The 20555-nt window shown below is 41.9% G+C and overlaps 2 protein-coding genes across 2 annotated transcripts; both read left to right on the plus strand.

Annotated features, from left to right (window-relative positions):
- Nucleotides 1-9: 9 nt before the first annotated feature.
- Nucleotides 10-7175, plus strand: LOC128473692 (serine/arginine-rich splicing factor 4-like). The gene is made up of 6 exons (XM_053455945.1): nucleotides 10-262; nucleotides 1257-1384; nucleotides 3057-3169; nucleotides 4166-4374; nucleotides 5267-5308; nucleotides 5426-7175. Exons 1-6 carry the CDS (start codon nucleotides 138-140, stop codon nucleotides 7173-7175), a joined length of 2367 nt encoding a protein of 788 aa, XP_053311920.1. The 5' UTR covers nucleotides 10-137.
- Nucleotides 7176-13216: 6041 nt separating this feature from the next.
- NDUFS5 (NADH:ubiquinone oxidoreductase subunit S5) lies at nucleotides 13217-15864 on the plus strand. The gene is made up of 3 exons (XM_053454626.1): nucleotides 13217-13358; nucleotides 15337-15554; nucleotides 15675-15864. Exons 2-3 carry the CDS (start codon nucleotides 15339-15341, stop codon nucleotides 15771-15773), a joined length of 315 nt encoding a protein of 104 aa, XP_053310601.1. The 5' UTR covers nucleotides 13217-13358; nucleotides 15337-15338; the 3' UTR covers nucleotides 15774-15864.
- The last annotated feature ends 4691 nt before the right edge of the window (nucleotides 15865-20555 follow it).

Genomic DNA, 20555 nt, shown 5'->3' on the forward strand with positions numbered 1-20555 from the left:
TCCAACTTCCGGTCGGAAGCCCGCGCTGACAGTACTGTTGCTACATCAAGCGTTTCCTGGGGAAGCCAAGCGCTCGCCCTGGCTATTTTTTTTTTGTGCCGGTGTCCCGGGATTTCGTCGCCAAGCAACATACAGCCATGTCGAAGTCCTCTTCTATGCCGCGGGTGTATATAGGCCGCTTGAGTCATCGAGCGCGGGAGAGAGATGTGGAGCGATTTTTCAAAGGCTTTGGGAAAATAGTGGAGGTGGATCTGAAAAACGGGTAAGTTGCGCAGCTCGCAAGTAAACGGGTAAATACCCTGTTGCAAGAGGCTGAACGTTCGTGCAATGCTGGAGGCGAGTTATAGAGCTCATTTATATGGACGGTTATAGGTGAGGTAGGGTAACCGCGTGGGTCTGGTTAGTAAGGTTTAAAGCAGGTACGGAACATACTAGTCTGCGACGGTGGACGCTCACCTCACTGTTAACATTCAGTGAGGGGTCACGGACAAGAGTGTTTTTCAGCGATGTCCTGCCACTATTATATTTCCAATTTCCAACAGTTTGTACAGCGCTTCATTGCTAACACAAAACAGCGTGTCCGTACATATAGCAGGGTTAATAAGGGCCTCACTTATGTAATTTTGTACCGGACTCCGGTTGCACTCCTTTCTGGCGCCTTCTTCTGCACCAATTGGCTCTGCTGAAGGCTGCACGCTGGGGTCTCCCCAGTGCGCATGTGTAAAGTCTTTCCATTGGGTTCAATGTGAGCCCTTTCTTGCTATCAGTTGACTGCTTAAGCTGTCACTGAGTGACGCACTGATCAGAGTACTTTAATATGCATACTTCCGTAGTATGGGTGTTAGGCACACTAAATTGTCTGCCATTTTAAACTGATTTCCTAATAAAATCGGCTTTTTATTTTTGATTCCTTCCAAAGTTAGCCAAGGCAGGGCTGGAGCTGACTGGCAGTATTTGACTTGGTAGGAGAATCTCTCTGTGGGCTACCAATAGGCACTGCATGAAATCTCAGGGGCTACTTGACAAGCATATTCATTAAGGTGCACGGGATGGCTGGAGTGTCTCATTAGCTATATTAACTTTAAGAGCTGTTAGGTTTCATTTGAAATGATGATTGCCCTGCAAAAGCAATTATAATATTTATTTTTTCATGCTTCCCATATAGTTAAGATTCAGGACGCTGAATTCAGGATAACAGGGTGCTTTCTGAAAATATTATGCCTGCTGCTCACATTTTTGCCTATTTTCCTTTTTAGATATGGCTTTGTGGAGTTTGAGGATCTCCGCGATGCGGATGATGCGGTGTACGAAATGAATGGGAGAGACCTGTGTGGTGAGCGTGTCATTGTGGAGCACGCACGTGCTCCAAGGAGGGATTTCCGCAGTAAGTATTCAGCGCGGTTTTGTGTGGCTTAGCGCAAGCGACTTTTAGGTATGCGTATCTTCATTTTATTACCACTCCTGAGCTGTGCCGAGAAGTTTCAGCAGCAGAACAAGAGGATGTGACCCCAGCTCACTGATCACTGGCCAGTCCTTAAGGTCAGTAGCATAAATGAATTTCATGCCCCAGATTACTGTCCAAAAGCTGCAGATTTAATGTGCACCTTGTCATGCCAGCATTGCAGCTGTATGTGGCTTTTGCTGTCATCCCTTGCTTAACTTTCTTTAGATAGTTTAATGGAGACTGATTCAGAAAGTAAGTTTACTTAGTGTTCAGTCCGTAAACTACATGAAACTGATAAAGCAAGCTTAGATATTCAGATTATCCTATTTGATTGTTTTGTTCATTCAAGCAGTTACATATGTGACGTGAGACATGGCTGTCTCATGCCCATTGTAAACTTTCTCATACTGCATATCTGTTAAATACAGTAATCTCTGCTGAACAAGAATGCAGTGTGAACATACATGCACATTAAATTCCGTGTTAGGTTGGCTCCATGGGCTGGTCATATCTTCTAAGCAAAGTGTTTTTCATTCTATTTGTTATTGGAGTTGCCTTTAGCATATATAGTTTGTAATAGGAATTGGCGGTATTTTCTCCTTAGTTATATAGCATCAGTCGAAAACGTGTGGAAGCGCTTTAAGTCACAATGGCTCTCAAACTGTCCTTCAAGGACCACCAGTAGGTGATATAAGGAATGCTTAATTTTATTGTTACTACTGATAAACAGAACCATTGGTGGTCTTTGGTTGATCAGGGAGCTGCTATTGTAGGCAATTCTTCTAAAATGTAAATGTCTTGTTTTTGCATTTGGTCTTTTTCTGTGTTTTGGTGGGTTTGATGTATTTTGTATAGCTACTATAAGTAGGTCAGCCTCAATGCAAGTATTGTGTGGCAGCTTTATTTTAAAAATCCTCCCCTTTTCATCCTTATGAAGCACCTGTGACAGATTTAAAAACAAAAATCCCATCTGGGACATTAAATATGGTGATGAAAAGGGGAGGAAGCCATGCAATGAGTGCGACTCTTTGATCAGTTTGAGGCTGTGAAGAGTGTGTTGAGAGGCTATCATGAGGATGACGCATGTAGCGTTCCTCCAAGCACTCTTTCCCTCGCAGCCTCTTCCATCCCCTCCTCTCTCTTCTTCTCGTGAGATCCGAGGAGGTGCCGCTGGGGGGGCGCGCGCGTTGGGGAACGCTTTGGGTTTGCCAGTCGCGGGGGGCCCAGGGCAGCCGTCCAACGTGGGGCAGGCAGAGGGAGCGCGGGTGGCTGATTGGAGTCCCCTGCTCACAGGTGAGTGCTGGGTGCATGGGGTAAATATGTAAATGGGTTTGGAGTGAGGTGTATACAATGGCACTCACGAAGTGCACAACAATAAAGTGGAGGGTGGGGGGGCACAGGGATAATTTGGATATTGGGGTAGGGTGGGGCAGAAAATGTCAAGAATTTGTAGTGGGACACTTTACTTTACACAAGGGTACAGGCACTTGCATGCACACACATAGTACATGAAAAATACAACATGATGTCTTGATGACATCTCATTGTTTTAGGTAGTTTTTTCATGTGTGTCCTAGCTACCTCTGAATATTCTTCTCTATCTCTGTCCCAGGCGGTTATGGATTCCATAAAAGCAGCGGTGACAAGTTCGGCCCTCCAGTCCGTACAATGTACCGACTGAGGGTGGAGAACCTGTCTTCACGGTGCAGCTGGCAGGACCTTAAGGTGAAACTTTGTGGCTGGAATTGTAAATACTTTGTCTCGATTCTAAGCTTCATTTTTTAACTTTGGATATTTTTTTTATTGCTTCATTAGGGGTTTATGCACTAAAGCGTCAAATTCTCTATGAATTGAAACCCCTTATGTGCTTCTTCTTGTAAAAGGCACATGTTGGCCTGGTCTTCAGATTTATGTAGAAATAAATCAATGTACAGTTCTAGAGCTTCACATAAATGATGGCAAGATGTAGACTACATAGATGAATTGTAAAAGGGATGCTTATTCACACAGTTAATGCTAGTCCAAAGCAGTATTGCATTAATACAGATAAAATAGTGAAATATTGGAGACCCCGTGTGAAACACAACAGGTCAAAGACCGCATGCTTAGGTGTGCACTTATATCCATATGCTATGTAGGCCCAGTCAGACTAAATTTTTATAAATGATTTGTATGTCAATTCTAAATAGGTCAAATGACTAATAGTCATGTGAGTAAATTAATAGATAATGGACTATAATATGAATTAATTGTAAGTGCTAATTCAATACATGGAAACTCATTTGGAAAGTGAAGTAAGCAATTGCCTGTTGGGGAAATTCTGCAGAACCCCCTATGCATTTGAAACCAGGACCACTGGGATAACTCAGCTCTTAGGGTCCATATGATGGCTGAAGTGTCCCTTTTAGTATGACATGTGACGTCAAAGTACATCACAGGAAGAAGCTTGCATATTCTCAAAGAAATCAAAGTAACTTCCCAGTAACTGAGACTTGGTACTAGATCCACTCTCCTCGAGAGTAATAATAATAAAGTAATTTCAGGGGAGTGGAGACTTTCACAAACTTTTACGTTCATTCTTAAAGCCAATGCTATTCATTCATCTTTAATGTTGCAATTGTCTGTTTTATATATAACTTCTGTATCTTTATCTGGAACCTGTTTACCCTCACTGCTTTGTGTTTTTGATCTTTTAAGTTCCAAACCATCTCTGTTATGTAGGATTTCATGCGTCAAGCTGGAGAGGTAACGTTTGCGGATGCACACCACAGGCGTCAGAATGAGGGGGTCATAGAGTTCCGTTCGTATTCGGATATGAGGCGGGCGTTAGAGAAGCTTGATGGGACAGAGATCAATGGTCGTAAGATACGTCTTGTGGAGGATAGAGCTGGCTCATTGGCCAAGAGATCCTCTTCCCGCAGCCGTTCACGGTAAGAATCTACACATCCTATTTCCTGTGAAATGATTAGTGCATCTTGATGTAGCTTTGTCCCTGTATCTATTTGTTATTGTGCTTGAATAAACTAATTTATAATTATCCTTATTAGTTAACTTGAACTTGTGAAATACAGTGCTTGTTAAATAGATCCATTGTTTGTCATTTTCATGAGTTCCTTAACTGGATTGTTTGGATACCCATAGTGAAAAAGCCCTTTGACTCGTGCTGTCAGAATAAAGAGCTTTTTAAATTACCTTTCAAATGAGCCTAATTTGGCACCCCAACAATATAGTATGGTGCTACTGTGAAATCAGACTTTCTGTGTAGGCTCCACCGTAAATTAGCACCACTTTTTTGGTGGACGGGTGGTTAATATTTGAAGAAATGTTTGACTTATTTTTCACAGTAATGTACCTTAACATGTCTGTATGGATAGCGGGATTAATTACAGGTGAGTATGGCTTACTGGGTGCTGTGCGTGCTTGGCCAAACAGCCTTTGATTATATCGCAGGATCCTGTCGGCATTCTCTGATAAGACGTAGAGGATTGTGGGTGCACAGTCTATGCTGTCCAACCTGAGGGCGCAGAGATAATGTGTACATTTTACCTTGTATAACTCTTTTGCTACTCGATTTCTTTAGTAGCAAATGTGAAGTTGCCCCTTAAAAAGTGACGCACTTTATCTTTCAATGACGGGTGTATTCTATAAAGTAGAATGCAATAGAAGTACATTTGTTGTATTGCTGTATACATTAAATGTTTTACTTCTCAGTGCTTCATGTGACTTTTATCCTTGCTTGATTTAAAAACATATGGATGTTTAAAAAAAAAAAAGGGGAAATTATTTTATTAAAACAATCCTTTTTGCCACATTCCAATATAGATCCCGCTCACGAAGAAGCAGAAGCAGCCACTCCCGGTCAAGGTTAGTAGAGAATGTGAATAGTATTTCTTTAATGGAAACATACCCAAGGGGGTATTACAAACAGCTTTCAAACACAAGGACGTTTTAGTAACATTTATTGTATGTTCCAAATTTTAGATCACACTCTCGCAGCAGGAGCAGAAGAAGGGACAGAAGGAGTAGGAGTCGTAGCAGGGAGAAGGCTAAAGAAAGAGGTGCTAGTACTGATAGAGGAGGAAGTCAGAGCCGAAGTAGGAGTAAGGAACGAAAGGAGAGGGACAGCAGAAGCCACAGCAAAGAAGAGAGGGAGAGGGTAAGCAAAAGCAAAGACAGGGTGGAAGCAAGCAGGAGCCGTAGCAAAGACAGTAGGCGCGACAGTAAGGAGAAGAGGGATAGCATTACCAGAGAAAGAAGTCATAGTAATGAAGGAAGGGTGAGAGAAAGAAGCCAGGGTAAAGAAAGCAGAAGCCGCAGCAAAGGTAGGCGTAGCAGAAGCCGCAGCAAAGGTAGGCGTAGCAGAAGCCGCAGCAAAGGTAGGCGAAGCAGAAGCCGCAGCAAAGATAGGCGTAGCAGAAGCCGCAGCAAAGGTAGGCGAAGCAGAAGCCGCAGCAAAGGTAGGCGAAGCAGAAGCCGCAGCAAAGGTAGGCGAAGCAGAAGCCGCAGCAAAGGTAGGCGAAGCAGAAGCCGCAGCAAAGGTAGGCGAAGCAGAAGCCGCAGCAAAGGTAGGCGAAGCAGAAGCCGCAGCAAAGGTAGGCGAAGCAGAAGCCGCAGCAAAGGTAGGCGAAGCAGAAGCCGCAGCAAAGGTAGGCGTAGCAGAAGCCGCAGCAAAGGTAGGCGTAGCAGAAGCCGCAGCAAAGGTAGGCGTAGCAGAAGCCGCAGCAAAGGTAGGCGTAGCAGAAGCCGCAGCAAAGGTAGGCGTAGCAGAAGCCGCAGCAAAGGTAGGCGTAGCAGAAGCCGCAGCAAATGTAGGCGAAGCAGAAGCCGCAGCAAAGGTAGGCGAAGCAGAAGCCGCAGCAAGAATGAAGAAATTAAAGACCACCATGACAGAAAGAGAAGCCACAGCGAGGAAAACTTGCAAAGAAATGGATCCAGCAGGCATTCCAGTAGTAGCTGCAGCAAAGAGCGCAGTGGGAAGCGTAGCCGTGATGACAGAAGCAGCAGTGGGGAGCCCTCCAAGAAAAGCAAGAAAGATGACACTGTTGCACTCACCACCGAATCAGACCAGGAAGCTGAAGTTGAAGGAGGAACCGGTGACTCTGCTGAGGATCCTCCCCTTTCTCTTCCTTCTCCTCCTCCTCAACCACTTCCTGAAAGCATTGCTGTTGCAGAAGAATCTGAGGAGGAAGCCATGGCTGTTGGTTCTCCTCCCAAACCAGAAGTCAGTTCACCTCCCAAACCAGAAGTCAGTTCACCTCCCAAACCAGAAGTCAGTTCCCCTCCCAAACCAGAAGTCAGTTCCCCTCCCAAACCAGAAGTCAGTTCCCCTCCCAAACCAGAAGTCAGTTCCCCTCCCAAACCAGAAGTCAGTTCCCCTCCCAAACCAGAAGTCAGTTCCCCTCCCAAACCAGAAGTCAGTTCCCCTCCCAAACCAGAAGTCAGTTCCCCTCCCAAACCAGAAGTCAGTTCACCTCCCAAACCAGAAGTCAGTTCACCTCCCAAACCAGAAGTCAGTTCACCTCCCAAACCAGAAGTCAGTTCACCTCCCAAACCAGAAGTCAGTTCACCTCCCAAACCAGAAGTCAGTTCTCCTCCCAAACCAGAAGTCAGTTCACCTCCCAAACCAGAAGTCAGTTCACCTCCCAAACCAGTAGTCAGTTCTCCTCCCAAACCAGAAGTCAGTTCTCCTCCCAAACCTCTGTCTAGATCTGCCTCGCCTGTGGAGGATTGACCCTTTATTTTTATTTTCTCTATTTTTTGATTTCAGTTATAGGGTTTGTTTTAGCTCCACCTTGTGGGATGTTTTATATTTATTTCCAGAGCTAAAACTTTTTTGTAATAGTTTTGGTCATCTCTGTTTAAGTTTCATTCTTTCTGGAGAGAAAAGGTATCTGTAAATACATGATTCTCAAAAAGCACCACTGCCTACTTAGAGCATGAACTTTATTGAAATAAGTGAAGTAAAACCCTGTGGATTTTCCCCTTTAGTTTCACGGAATGGTGACACGTGCTTTAGGACTATTAACACATTGTCTGAAATGGTGCGGTGCTGCTTTAAAGCAGCTCTGTCTCCACTGTCCTGTTTACATTGATAGGCTGATAATATACAGCCAATGATGTAGGGTATCCTTCGTTTAAGTTCATCATCTTTCTTAAATAGTAAACTGCTTCCTGGTTTTCATGAGACACAAATAAAGAATATTTTTCTTGACAAGACACTAGTTCTCTTGCATATCACTTGCTTTGTTGTCGCTATCCATTTTCACAGAAAAAGAGGAAAGGTTGTTGGTGATATTTAGTTCTAGAAACTATTTTCATACATTAAAGGGAAAGTTTTGTGGAGATTTTATAATATCCTTAAGTAAGTTAAACTGTCCATTCCATGTTTTTGCATCATTAAATCTGGTAAAACAGCCTCTAGATTTGTACTACTTATGCGAGTATTTTATGTGCGGGTGAGAGCGGCTGCTGCATCGTGTGGATATTGGGGATTTGTAGATGCCATCCATGTTGCTGTGTGGGGAGAAAACGTGAATAACAGATTTTGGTAACTTATAAACAAAATGCTTTAGAATGGGACAGGATCTCTGTGTCTCTGAGAAAATATGCAATTACCTTTATAGTTATCTCATGTAAAGACACAGTGGCAAGACCTTCATCTGTGATATATATAATCTCATTAACTACAAGCTTCGGTCTCCTGGCACTCAACCTGTCAAATGCCTTCCTAAAAACCTAGATATGTATTTATCCACACTGGCCTATTTTTAGTTACCCAGTCAAAAAATAAATGACGTTAGTTTGATGAGATCTTCCTTATGCTTGGTGTTGCTTGCCTGTAGTTGAGTGAGTCTTCCCTGTGATCGTTTTTGTGAAGTGACCTCTAAAGGCTCAGGAAATCTTGTGAAAATTGATGGCAAGATGAATGCAGGGTATTAACAGAAAATACTGGCATACAATTTGCATTCTTCTCCGTGAAAACTGTGTATGGGACACTTCAACATGACAATGACCCTAAGCACAAGGCCAAGTTGACCCTCTAGTGGTTACAGCAGAAAAAGGTGAAGGTTCTGGACTGACCATCATTCTCCTAACCTTAATATCATCGAGCCACTCTCTGTGGCCCGCATCCCAAATTCAATAAACTGTGCTGCACACCTTTAAGAAACAGTGGGGATATGATGCCATGTGTCAGCATTCTGTGTATTAAAGGCAACTGAAAAATACAGATGCCCCAAATGTCACCCTTTGTCCCAAACAGACAAGCCCATGCGTGGGGGGTATCACTGTACTCGGGAGATGTTACACATATTGGGGTGTTGTGTGATAGTGGCATATACCAGGAGCTAGAGATTTATACCTAAAGTACAACGTGTGTGGGGAAAATGCACTCAAAAAATACTACTGCTAACTTTGACAAAGGCTGCTGGTAGAATTAGTGCAAGGAAAGAGTTAAAAACCAGTATTTTAAATACCCTGGGTTGTCTAGTTTTCAAAAATATATGGTTATATTGGGCGCATTGAATTGGCTGGACTCAAAGATGTACCAAATAGGGCATGGGCACAGGATCACCAAATAAAGTTCAGCATTGAAAAATATTCATGCCTCAAATGTGGCCCTTTTGCCCCAAAACAGCCAGGCAGACCCATTCATGTGGGGTATCACTGTACACAGGAGGAGCAACATCTCCGGAAAAAAAAAAAGGTGCAGCTGCAAAGTGGATGTGAAAAATATTTTCCTTTTGTTACACCAGTTTTGAAAGGTGCTGGTGTGAAATTGGTTGCATGGAACAGGTCAAAATGCCTGTAACCTGATTCTCTTGAGCTGTCTAGTTTTTTTTTGTTTTTTTTTTAGGAGATGTTGCTGAACACATAGAGGTGTTGTGTGACATATACCAGGAGCTATAAATTCAAACATAAAGTAAAATGTGTGGAGAAATCTGTCCAATCTGGACCAATCTGTCCCAAACATTGCAGTAAAAAGACTTTTTCATTTACAAAAAAAACTAAAACATTCTATACAAACACAGTATTTGAATACATTTCCCTGGTACGTAAAATTACTGAAACAACTTGTGGTTTGTATTTGAAAATACCCACCGGGTACATGAATACCCCTTATGCATGGGTAGGGCATGACTTTTTGGCACTGCGGGTTCAAAATTTAAACATGCGCATCTCATTTAAGACACGGTAGAGGTCGCATATTTAAATTTAACCTCACGTAACTATAAATTTTTAAAAACTAGGGCATTTTGACCTGTCCCATGCAGCTGATTTTACACCGGCACCCTTTAAAATTGGTGAGACAAAAGACACAAAATATAGAGTGGATATTTGTATTCAGTAACACCCCCCCCCCCTGAGTACAGCAATACCCCACATGCATGGATGTTATAGTTTCTGAGACATTGTAGGGTCAAAACCGTAACATGGGCGTTTCAGTTTTCAAACTTCAAATTATGACAGATCACTTTACTGGGCCCATGTCTTATTTGTGACACAGTAGAAGTCCCAAATATTAATTTAACCCCCTAAAACTATATATTCCTTAAAAGCATACCCCTTCAAGATTTCAGACATCCTATGGGAACACAGAAGTTTGAGGGGGGTTTCTACCTTTTCCCACGTCATGCACATTTTGGGATAGACACACTGGATTACCTGAAATGAAATGAATGCGCAATGTCCAAAGTTCCTTACATTTCTATGTGGGCCGACACGACCACAAATCTAATGGAAAATGGGGTTAAAGGATTTTTTCTTCTACCTTTTCACATTTCTTGTACATATCAGGATGAATATCATGTCTTTTGATGAAGATCTTTCCTTGGTTTTTGGGACAATTTGTATTTGTTTTTAGTGTCTCCCCTTTCTCTGGGTTTGGGAACATTGTTTCAAATGGCTCTTTTATTTCTCTCCTTTGCTGGGTTTGGGGACAATTTATAAATGTTGTTTTTTGTGTCTTTCCTTCCCTAGGTTTGGGGCTAATATGTTTTTAGTGTCTCATGTTAGGTCAGTGTTCAGCAGGTAACATCAGGGTTCTGAAAGAACCAACCAATACTAGACCAAAAAGACAACCTGTATAGAATCTCTGGAAACCCTTTTACACTGATAATTGTTTATGATGGCGTCACCATCGACATCACTAGCAAAGAAAGCCCAAACTTTTGTTTGGACATTTTACATTATATGCCCAAGTGCTGTTACACTCAATCTAACAGCCTGTATAATTCATAGCTTGTGATGATAGGGGCAACCTCATGAGACAGCCCAATCTTTCATGTACCAGCAGAAAAATGTCCCCGCTGTTGCAAAAACCTTAGGACATACCATTATGTTCTTGATCGTCTAGACCACTTTCTATAGGATGTAATAATACATCCAATAGTTGCGAGGTGGTTAGGTTAAAAAACAGAACACTTTGATGACATTATAGACCATGATCCTCTCTACTATACTGGCATCAGATCCCCATATATAGTATCCCTTCCCCTTATATAAATGTGTTGTGGGCCATAATCTTTCTAAACTTATTTGTCCTAGTAAGTTACCTGATAATCCTTCCCACCCAGCGTCAATAGTTTGAGGATGCTCTGGCTTGCAAAAGTGCTGATGTAATATTGTATTGTGTGGTTGCCTGCAGGCTACATGTGGCTGATGTATCAAAACCAAGGGAAAGATGTCATTGCCCCTGTGAAGTGTCCCTTTTGCTCTGCCCCAAAACGCACTCATGTTTTATGTGTTTCGTTCAGCATTTGGGTTATATTACTCACATTGGTTGTCCTGTATGTTTCATTCTCTCACCATTCCCTGTTTAGGTTTCTATTGGCAACTTCTGGTTAGCACATTACTAAATCACAGTGATCCCCTCCTTGTATCCCCACACTAGTTAATGCATCCTCATCATTCTACTTTGATAACACAAAATACCCACCTATCCATTACATTACATTACATTTATTTATAAAGTGCTGGTCGATTCCACAGCGCTGTTACATTCATTAGAACAATTTATAAACAAACACAATAACACATACAATAACAAACTGGTGCAAAGGAGAAGAGGGCCCTGCTCTTGCGAGCTTACAATCTAGCCGGTGGTTGAGGGGAGTAAGATAATAGGAGAGGACTGCTTGGGTGAGGATGAGTTGATCTGCTTCTGATGTGTTAAAGCCGTTTGTTCCGATGGCTGTAATAAGAATGATGGTTGGCAGTAGAGCACTGCACGGGACTACTTTTTTAATCCCGCTCCCGCAATGTGGGTGTTCCGCTCCCGCCACATTTGTGGCCAATCGCGCCCGCCACATTTGTGGCCAATCATGCCCGCCTCCTTAACTGCGCGGCTGCCCATCACGTGACTCTGTTTTGCACCTGGGCGGAGCAAGCTAGGAGACACTGTAAGGGAGCAGCAAGAAGGCATCCTTGCGGGACTGCGCGGGATTACCGGGACCCGCAGGTACAGTGCCTGACCGCCCGCAGCCCCAGCAAGACCGCCCGCGCCCGCAAGTTTTTTGGCGGGTCCCGCGGGACCCGCCTCCCAGTGCAATCCTCTAGTTGGGAGTACTGTAAAGCAATGTTGTACGCTTCCCTGAACAAGTGGGTTTTCAGAGAGGTTTTGAAAATTGTGTACGAGGCAGAAAGTCTGACTGAACGGGGAAGGGGATTCCACAGGAGGGGAGTGGCACGGGTGAAAATGGATGTCATGGATGAAGCAGTTTCATTTTCTGGAATTTACCAAACTGCACTATTCTGCCACCATTGCACTTGAGTCACGGATCAAGGCCACCTAATAATACACACCTTAGTAAAGCTTCCTTAACCCCTTGATAACAATCGGCGTGCCAGGCACGTTATAGGAAAAGATCCCATTGGTGGAAGTTGACGTGCCTCGTGTCATGAATTTAAAGGGGTGTAGAAAGCGATCTATGTACCCAAAAGATGTTGCTGAATACATATTGGGGTGTAGTACAATGTGTGTGTGAAAAAATACTAGCATTTGACATACCCTAAGGAGTCTAGTTTTCATACATATATAGTTTGATGCGGTAAATTGAATTTGGTTGCTTCAAATAGAACAAGGTGCACAATTTTCAACATGTTAAAAACTAATTTGTGCATGCCTCAAATGTGGCCTTTCACCCTTATAACAACCCAACAAACCCATGGCTGGTATCACTGTACTGTGGTGTCTGGTTTTCAAACATATATGGGTTGATGGGTTAAATTGAACTGACCGACTTCAAATATGTCCCAAGTAAGACATGGGGGTAGTATGACCAGATTTTGGGAAAAATGATTTCAAATAGCAATATGCTACTTGTACTTATTGCCCTATAACTTGCTAAAAACTAAATAACATAAAAACATTGGGTATTTATAAACGCAGGACAAATAATATAATGTAGATGATAAAATAAAAGTCAGATTTTTTTAAAAAATCACCATATTATATATATTTTTTATAGTAAAAAATGAAATAATCAAAATAATGGTATTTAAAGAAAGCCCTTTTCATCCTGAAAAAAATATAACGCGTGAGTACAGTACATAAGTTACAGTAAAGGAGTTACAGTACAGTACACACCTCCGAGCGCTAGGGGGAGTGTGTGCTAAATGAAGACCATGGGGCTGGACGAGTGGACATTTTTAATTCTGGCGAAATATTTCCGTGTATCAAATGAAAGGATGGCTAAAATACATGAGCAATATGATAAATAATGATATAATTACTAATATAGAAAAGGCAATGAATGCGAAGTAATGCGCAGCATGCGCCTCGGTTTCGTGCAGTATCCAGACATACTTTTGCCTGAATCAAACATGGCGATCTGCACTCCCTTACGTTGACGCGTGCTTTACGGCCAGCAGTGTGGTGAACGGCTTGCAACAGAGGACGTCTGAAGCTGCTCAGGTGAAAATATGACCGAACGACTTAGAAAAAAATCTAGTTTTGTTGCGTGCGCGTAAACAACTAGAAACGAGAGTTAGTGATTTCCATTCGTGTGCGATGGGTCTCTGGTTGGGTTCAAAACAGAGAAGGGGGTTGTCAGAACGGGTGTCATTATGGTGCTTTAAGGAGGTCACTGTGGTAATGCGGCCTGGAAAGTCATGTTATATACGGATATAGGCATTTTAGTGTATATTTCAAATAATCGGTGTGGACTGTCAAAAGTAATGGTGGAGGGTGGGGTGTGGGTTACTTGAAAGTAGTTATTCGGGTCACTAAGTAGCTCATTTGCTTTTATTCGGGTTGCTTATGTGGGTTCTTTTAAATATATTTTTGTTTCATGTATTGAAAACTAAATGGGTATCATATATATTTTTTGTTTGCTGTGTACTTTATTTAGCATTAGGTCATCAGAACGGGCCGTTGTTTCTCCTAATCGAACAAAAATGGAACTTAAAACAATTTCTAAAAGTTTTTTGAACTCCAATGCACTCCTTTAGAGTGTGTCTGTAAGTGCTGCTGACAGCACGTCTTGAGGTTGACAGCTTCACACAACGGGGTTTCCTCATAAAACCATAGAGTTTGACAGCCATCGAGAACCGTTTGGCCCATCTAGCCTGCACGTTGCCCATGTAAAGACTCACACCTTAACTAGTCTTTGGCCTTGGCTTAGATTCAGGATAGTTTTATGCCCGTCCCATGCATGATTAAATCGGCACACTATATTAAATCGGCACACTATATTAGCCTCTACCACGTCTGTTGGGAGCCTGCAGTTTTGTGCAGTCTTCCATCTTCAGTAGCCAACAAGGGATGTGATCCTACTTGCTGCCCAGGGAAAATGAGAATGTGCCTTAGCATATCTACATAGAATACTGTAAGCGCAAGGGCACTCTCACAGTAACATTGTGTCTGCCTCTCAAAAATTGAGTGCTTAACGAGAGCAAATGAGCATTAAATGTACATAACTACTAGGACATATGCAACCTGAATGGTATACATCCAGGTTGCATATGTCCTAGCAGTTATGTACATATAATGCTCATTTCCAGAGTAAACACACACAATTAATTATTATGCTACATTATTAAAGTGATATTTCAATCATGTTACTAGCATTTGCAACACGGACGACGCAAAAAACATAAAGAAACCACTCAGCTATCATTAAAGTGCATATGATGGCTGAGGTCTCCTTTTCGGAAACTGATATGGTTTTTGGCACAACTAAATTGACCATATTAGTATCCCTGTATGCTTAAGTACATATGTTTTTTTTTTTTCCTCTAAAAGTTTTACTGTGTTTAAAACTTGGGGTACTGAACTAGAGAGACAATGTACTTAGAAAGCTTATGAGCAATGGTAGTGGTGGAATAACATTACTGCGACAGCAGAACATTTTAATATTTAACAATATTCTATATCCGTATATTACATGCTGCGCTGTGGTATGTAGATCACAGAAATGGGGTGGGGGACATGTTTTATGTCTATTATCTTATGTCCTTTATTTATTTGTGTAGATATTCAACACAGCATTTTCCATTTAGCTCGCTTAGCAGGTGTACAAAGGGTATACAATACCTTGATCATACGGATATTAATTTAGTTGTGCAAGTTCAGAATTATCAACAATACATAATTATATAGGTATCTACAGAAAAAAAAAATTGGGTGTGCGGAAAAGATGCAGGCCACCGGTATGGGTAGTGCTTGGGCCATAGTTAGATTAGCTTATAGTTATAGGAGCCAAAAAAATTCCTTTTTAAGTATTTTAAAGCATACATTTTCAAAGTAATGTGTTGAACCTGATTTTGTTTTGTTTATTACACCAGCCACATAATTAGCGTGTTACCTTTTACTTTATTACTTTTCCCCCCAGTATGTGTGTATACCTTCAGAGAATATCTATTTAAATGAAATATCCTTCTCCTTCCACTAGCCATGCCGCTCATCGATGTTCAAGGCAAGTTGGGGATCGACGTAGATAAGTGGTTATTGCTTCAGAGTACAGAACAGCCATATCGTCAGGTCGCAAAATGCCACACATTTGAAAAAGAGTGGATTGAATGCTCCAGTGGAATCGGGCAAATAAGAGCACGCAAGGAGTGCAAACTAGAATATGAAGACTTCTATGAGTGTATGCACAGGACCAAAACGGTGAGTGGGGGCATCTGCACGTATTAAATGATACGTACAACGCTGGGTGTGGATAAGGAATTATAATGTTAATAGTGCAGTCCGGGTTCACGGTATTCAATAAATGTTTCATGCTCACAGATGCAGCGCCTGTTGGCAATTCAAAATCAAAAGAAGAAGCTGGAGAAAGAAGGAAAATACAAGGCTCCCGATTTCAGCAAAGAGGAGAACTCACCATGATTCTAAGGACTGAAACTCACGTTATGTTGTTTGACTTCCAAGACAAACCACCTCCAAATTAACTTTATTAAAATGTTCAGTACAAGCCCAAGTATGGTGTGTGTTTCGGTTTTATTCTAATCACGTTTAAGTGGTAGATAGACTTGTACATTCTACAAACCTTTTTTTATTAATGAAAATTGCCTGTTTCTTGCATTCATACTAACGAAGGTCAATAGTGCCGAAGTTTCAGTAGGATTCGTCTTTGCCGCTTGTAACCACCATTACAAGCTTTTTTGGTGATCCTAGATGAGGTAAAGTGGGAAGGGAGTGTGTGTAGGAGGATACATATGAATGACTGATCTCTTCCTGCACTGCATTGCACTTCCGGAAAATGAAGTTCATTGTCCGGAAAAAAAAAAAAAAAGGCAAAAACAAACTGAAAATGTTGTCTAAATCAAAGTCTAGTTGTAGATCAAGGTTCTTTCATCACCCAGCTGCTGTACACAATTATTTGATGTACATACTGCTTACATAAAAGGGATACTGATGTACAACACTCTACCAAATGTGAAGTGTAATAGAATACACCCTTTCACCAGCACCCTACAAAATATAGAAACTTCAGAAAAACTGATAAGAATACTAGAAATCATCTGATTCACACGTGCTATCCGCCAGGATCATTCTCTGAAACATTTAGCACCAAATATTAATTCATAGGGGACGCCTGATAAAACTTATTCTCTGCATATTCTTGAGTTTTTTTGCATTTTTGGTTTATTCACTGAAGCAAGAGCATTTTAAGAAGGGTTGCAATTTTTGAGAAGAGCTTGACTAGCCCTATGTTATGGATAGTTAATAATGCATAATGATTTACATATAATAACATACATATTATATTATACATATTATAACTTTATGCTTTTTGGTTTTAATTGTGTGCAAGAACGGCTCCAGTGCATTTCCCCCCCCACCTGCTAGTTTTAGGATTTAGCCTGACCACAAATTATACATATTAACATGCAAGCAGGCTAGTCGGCCTAATATATCATATCATGACAGACCCACAATCATTTGGGTTAAAACATAAATGATGGAATGTATACATTTCTTTTTATTAGAATGTTTTCCTGTGCATATTTGCAAATGCTACAAAATGCAAACATGGGACAAAAACACTAGTGCGTACACATCTGATAACTAATATAGACCTCTTTCCAGTACACAAACGTAAAAAAATCTTTCCTCGATGTTTCTACTACAATATCTCTTGAAACTAAACCCGGAGGTAATTCAGCACTAAAAAAATGCAGTTCTTTCACTAAAACTTCTTATAGCGGTGCAGTATTCTGTGCCCCTTCCTGAAAAACAGAAACCTGAGAAACCACTGATTCACGACCCGTAATGCACAGGATCACGGAAAAGAAATCTCATGTCATGAGCAAACAACACAATTTACACACCGTGAGGTATTGTATTACCTGGTTTTTATTCCTCCTCCTCTCAAAAACTTCCTTAAAAAAGATTTCTTTGCCCTTTCCACCAAACTTAAGCCTTATTTGTAACCCCGCACAACAGATCATATTACTTGTTACTTTGAATAGGTCGAGATCAGCATTTCATGCTCAACCTGTTGGTAATTGGCTGTGGTTTGATCATAGAACGCAGGCGTCTTCTCTTGAACTAAGTGTTGTAGGTGTGTATGCATGTATTATATGTATGTATGGTATGTGGGGGGAATCTCAGGGTGAAGGGACAAATTCTCAGGGTCACACAGTCTGACTCCTTCCTATTCTACACTGCTGTGATCATATATAAGATTCACAGTCGGTCAGTTTGTTACCATTATGTTATGGTTAATGTTCCTACTTGAATGCATGTACTCAATTTAGTGTATCTTTAAGTAATGACTTAAGTTTCCTTGAGGACCAGTATCAGAGCCATTTGGTTAACACATTTGGCCACTACATAGAATCTTAATGACTGGCTATGAAAGGGTTAATATTTCGAGAGTGTCAGGGTCAGCTCACTTAGAAAGTTCTCAGCTATATGTGTGTGTGTGTGTTTGTATATTGTATCCGTGAGGGAGAGTGTGTTTGGATGTAGGTGAGTGTACATATATTTGAATGAAAACAAATCTAGAAAACAAATTGGGGACTTGGCCCACATGCCCAAGCTGAAGCCATGTCCTCACTATACAGAATCCAAATGAGGTGCCTTAGGGAGAATCCAGACATAGAAACAAGAATATTATGAAAGGGTGATTACCCCATTTCCAAGTTTACTGAACTCATGTTACCCCAAGGATCATAAAACAGTTTAGCAGAACAGCCACTTTATTTTTTATTTTATTAATATTACATACATTTCAAACTGAGATACTCCTAGCCTTCCATCTCTCTAAAATGCTTTGCAGAACTATTTGGCTTCACCCTAAAACAAAGCAGAGAGATACGAATTTTGGTTTGCATTCCGTAATTTTTTTTACTGTCATTCTATCTCTCGATGTCTCCATACAACCACTTCTGTTTCCCTGTCTTACCTTGTTGTTCTTTTTTTCTGTATTCTTTCTTCAGCTCATTAATAATCACCCAGCTGGGCATTATGACTAATGAAACGTATGTATAAAGGGGCTACATAGCACCAGGGCTGCATTTTACAAGAAGCGGCATAAAAAGCCCCTACCCAGAGTCTACTCTCACATGGGTCCCAGGGGTTCTTTCTGGATAGATTTGTGAAAAAAGAGAAGCGATTCTGCACCTCTCTTTCTCTATGAATCTATCTGCATTACTGGCTACTCGGTGCACTCCTGCAAAATGGCCTCTCTCCCGTTCCACCAATCAAGGGAGAAGGTGTGCCCACAAGCTTCGCCGTTTTGCATAAAAGCCCCGGGAGCAGTGACGTATTTGGGGCTGCAGTCCGCCCCAGGTGCCTCTCATCAGGGGTGCCACAGCAACACACAGGGGCAGTCTGACCCAGGCCTTTGTGAACAATTTTGGACTGGCCCGTGGTCAGCCCACCCCTGTGTGTTAATGTGGCCTCTCACCCAAAGAGTGGTACCCATGGACCAGCCCACCATAACACAAGGTTATGTGACCCCGCAGTTAAAGGCGAGGGTGCTCACTGGTGGGAAGGAAAGCTGCAGTTGAGGGATGGAGGGTTGCAGAGGGTAAGGGAGGGAGTATGCATGTACACTACATGGACACAAATATTGGGACGCTACTCTTATTAAATTCAGGTGTTTCAATCAGACCCATGGCCACAGGTGTAAAAAAATTAAGCATCTAGCCATGCGGTCTGCATTTACGAACATTTGTGGAAAAATGGGTCATTCTAAAGAGTTCAGTGAATTGTATTCAAGCGTAATACTCTGATAGGATGCCACCTTTGCAATAAGTCAGTTTGTGAAATTTCATCCCTGCTAGATATTCCACGGTCAGCTGTAAGTAGTATTCTTAAAAAGTGGAAGTGTTTAGGAACCGCTGCAACTCAGCCATGAAGCGGCAGACCAGGTAAAGTCACAGAGTGGGGTCACCAAGTGTTGAGGTACACGGTGCCTAAAAGTCACCAATACACCATAGCTGAAGAGTTTCAAACTTCCATAGGCATTAATATTGGCCCCTCTCTTCCAGTGAAGGGAAACCTTAATAATTCAGCATACCGAGACATTGTGGACAATGCTATGCTTCCTACTTTGTGGAATGTGCCCCAGCGCACAAAGCAAGGTCCATAAAGATGATTGGATGAGTTTGGTGTGGAAGAAGTTGACTGGCCGCACAGAGCCCTGACCTCAACCCATTGAACATCTTTGGGATGAACTGGAATGGAGATTGCGAGACAGGCCTTCTCACCCAACATCGGTACCTGACAAATGCTCTACTAGATAAATGGGCAAACATTTCCACAGAAACACTCCAACATCTTGGAAAGCCTTCCCAGAAGAGTAAAAACCTGTTATAGCTGCAAAGGGGGGACCAACTACATATTAATGTCTATGTATTTAGAATGCGAAGTCCCCGTTGGTGTCAGGATGTCAGATGTCACGTTTTCCATATAGTGTATGTGTGTGTATGTATGTATATATATTTACATATATATATATCATATATTGATATATATCAATTGTGTTCATCTCTATATATTTATATATCTCCAATGTGTGTTTGCGCATAAAGATACACGATAGAGAGACATCCACATGAAAGAAAAGGATAACCAATGGGGTAGTTGAAGAACATGCAGACAGCTCGTTGATAAGGTGTGTGTTTAATGGATGGGGATCTCCTGATTTCCTCACAGCTGGCCACGCCCCTCCCCATTCCTCACACACAGCGCTGGAGCGTCTCACTGCAGTCACTGGTACCCAAATGGAGCATGTATGTATGTGTCATATGTGTGCAGTGACGAGTCTGTGATACACACGTGTGCCGCTCTTTCACACATGTACACGGACGACGGGCACAGATCGGGGTGAGGCTCTTTGTACAGCAGCCCCTCCCTATCGGGAGCACAGACCGGCTCTGGAGTGGGGAGGTCTCCGTCTATCCCTGGACGTCCTTTTTATCGAACCTTCTGTAAATACCTGGATGTCGTAGCTTTGGCGATTTCCCTATTGTACATCGTGTGGATGTCTCTCTGTGGATGCACCGCAGTCACACACACTGGATGTGATATGCCTTTGCTGATGATGGTGCTGTCAGTGTAATAACGTTCTGATCTTCCGCCTGGACATTCATCTGTTATTTCTTGCTGTTCCTCTGTATCTCTTGTTATATATTGCCACTCTCGCAGGAGCGCCTG

The sequence above is a fragment of the Spea bombifrons genome, chromosome 2 (assembly GCF_027358695.1).
Source record: "Spea bombifrons isolate aSpeBom1 chromosome 2, aSpeBom1.2.pri, whole genome shotgun sequence".
NCBI classification, from domain to species: Eukaryota; Metazoa; Chordata; class Amphibia; order Anura; family Pelobatidae; genus Spea; species Spea bombifrons.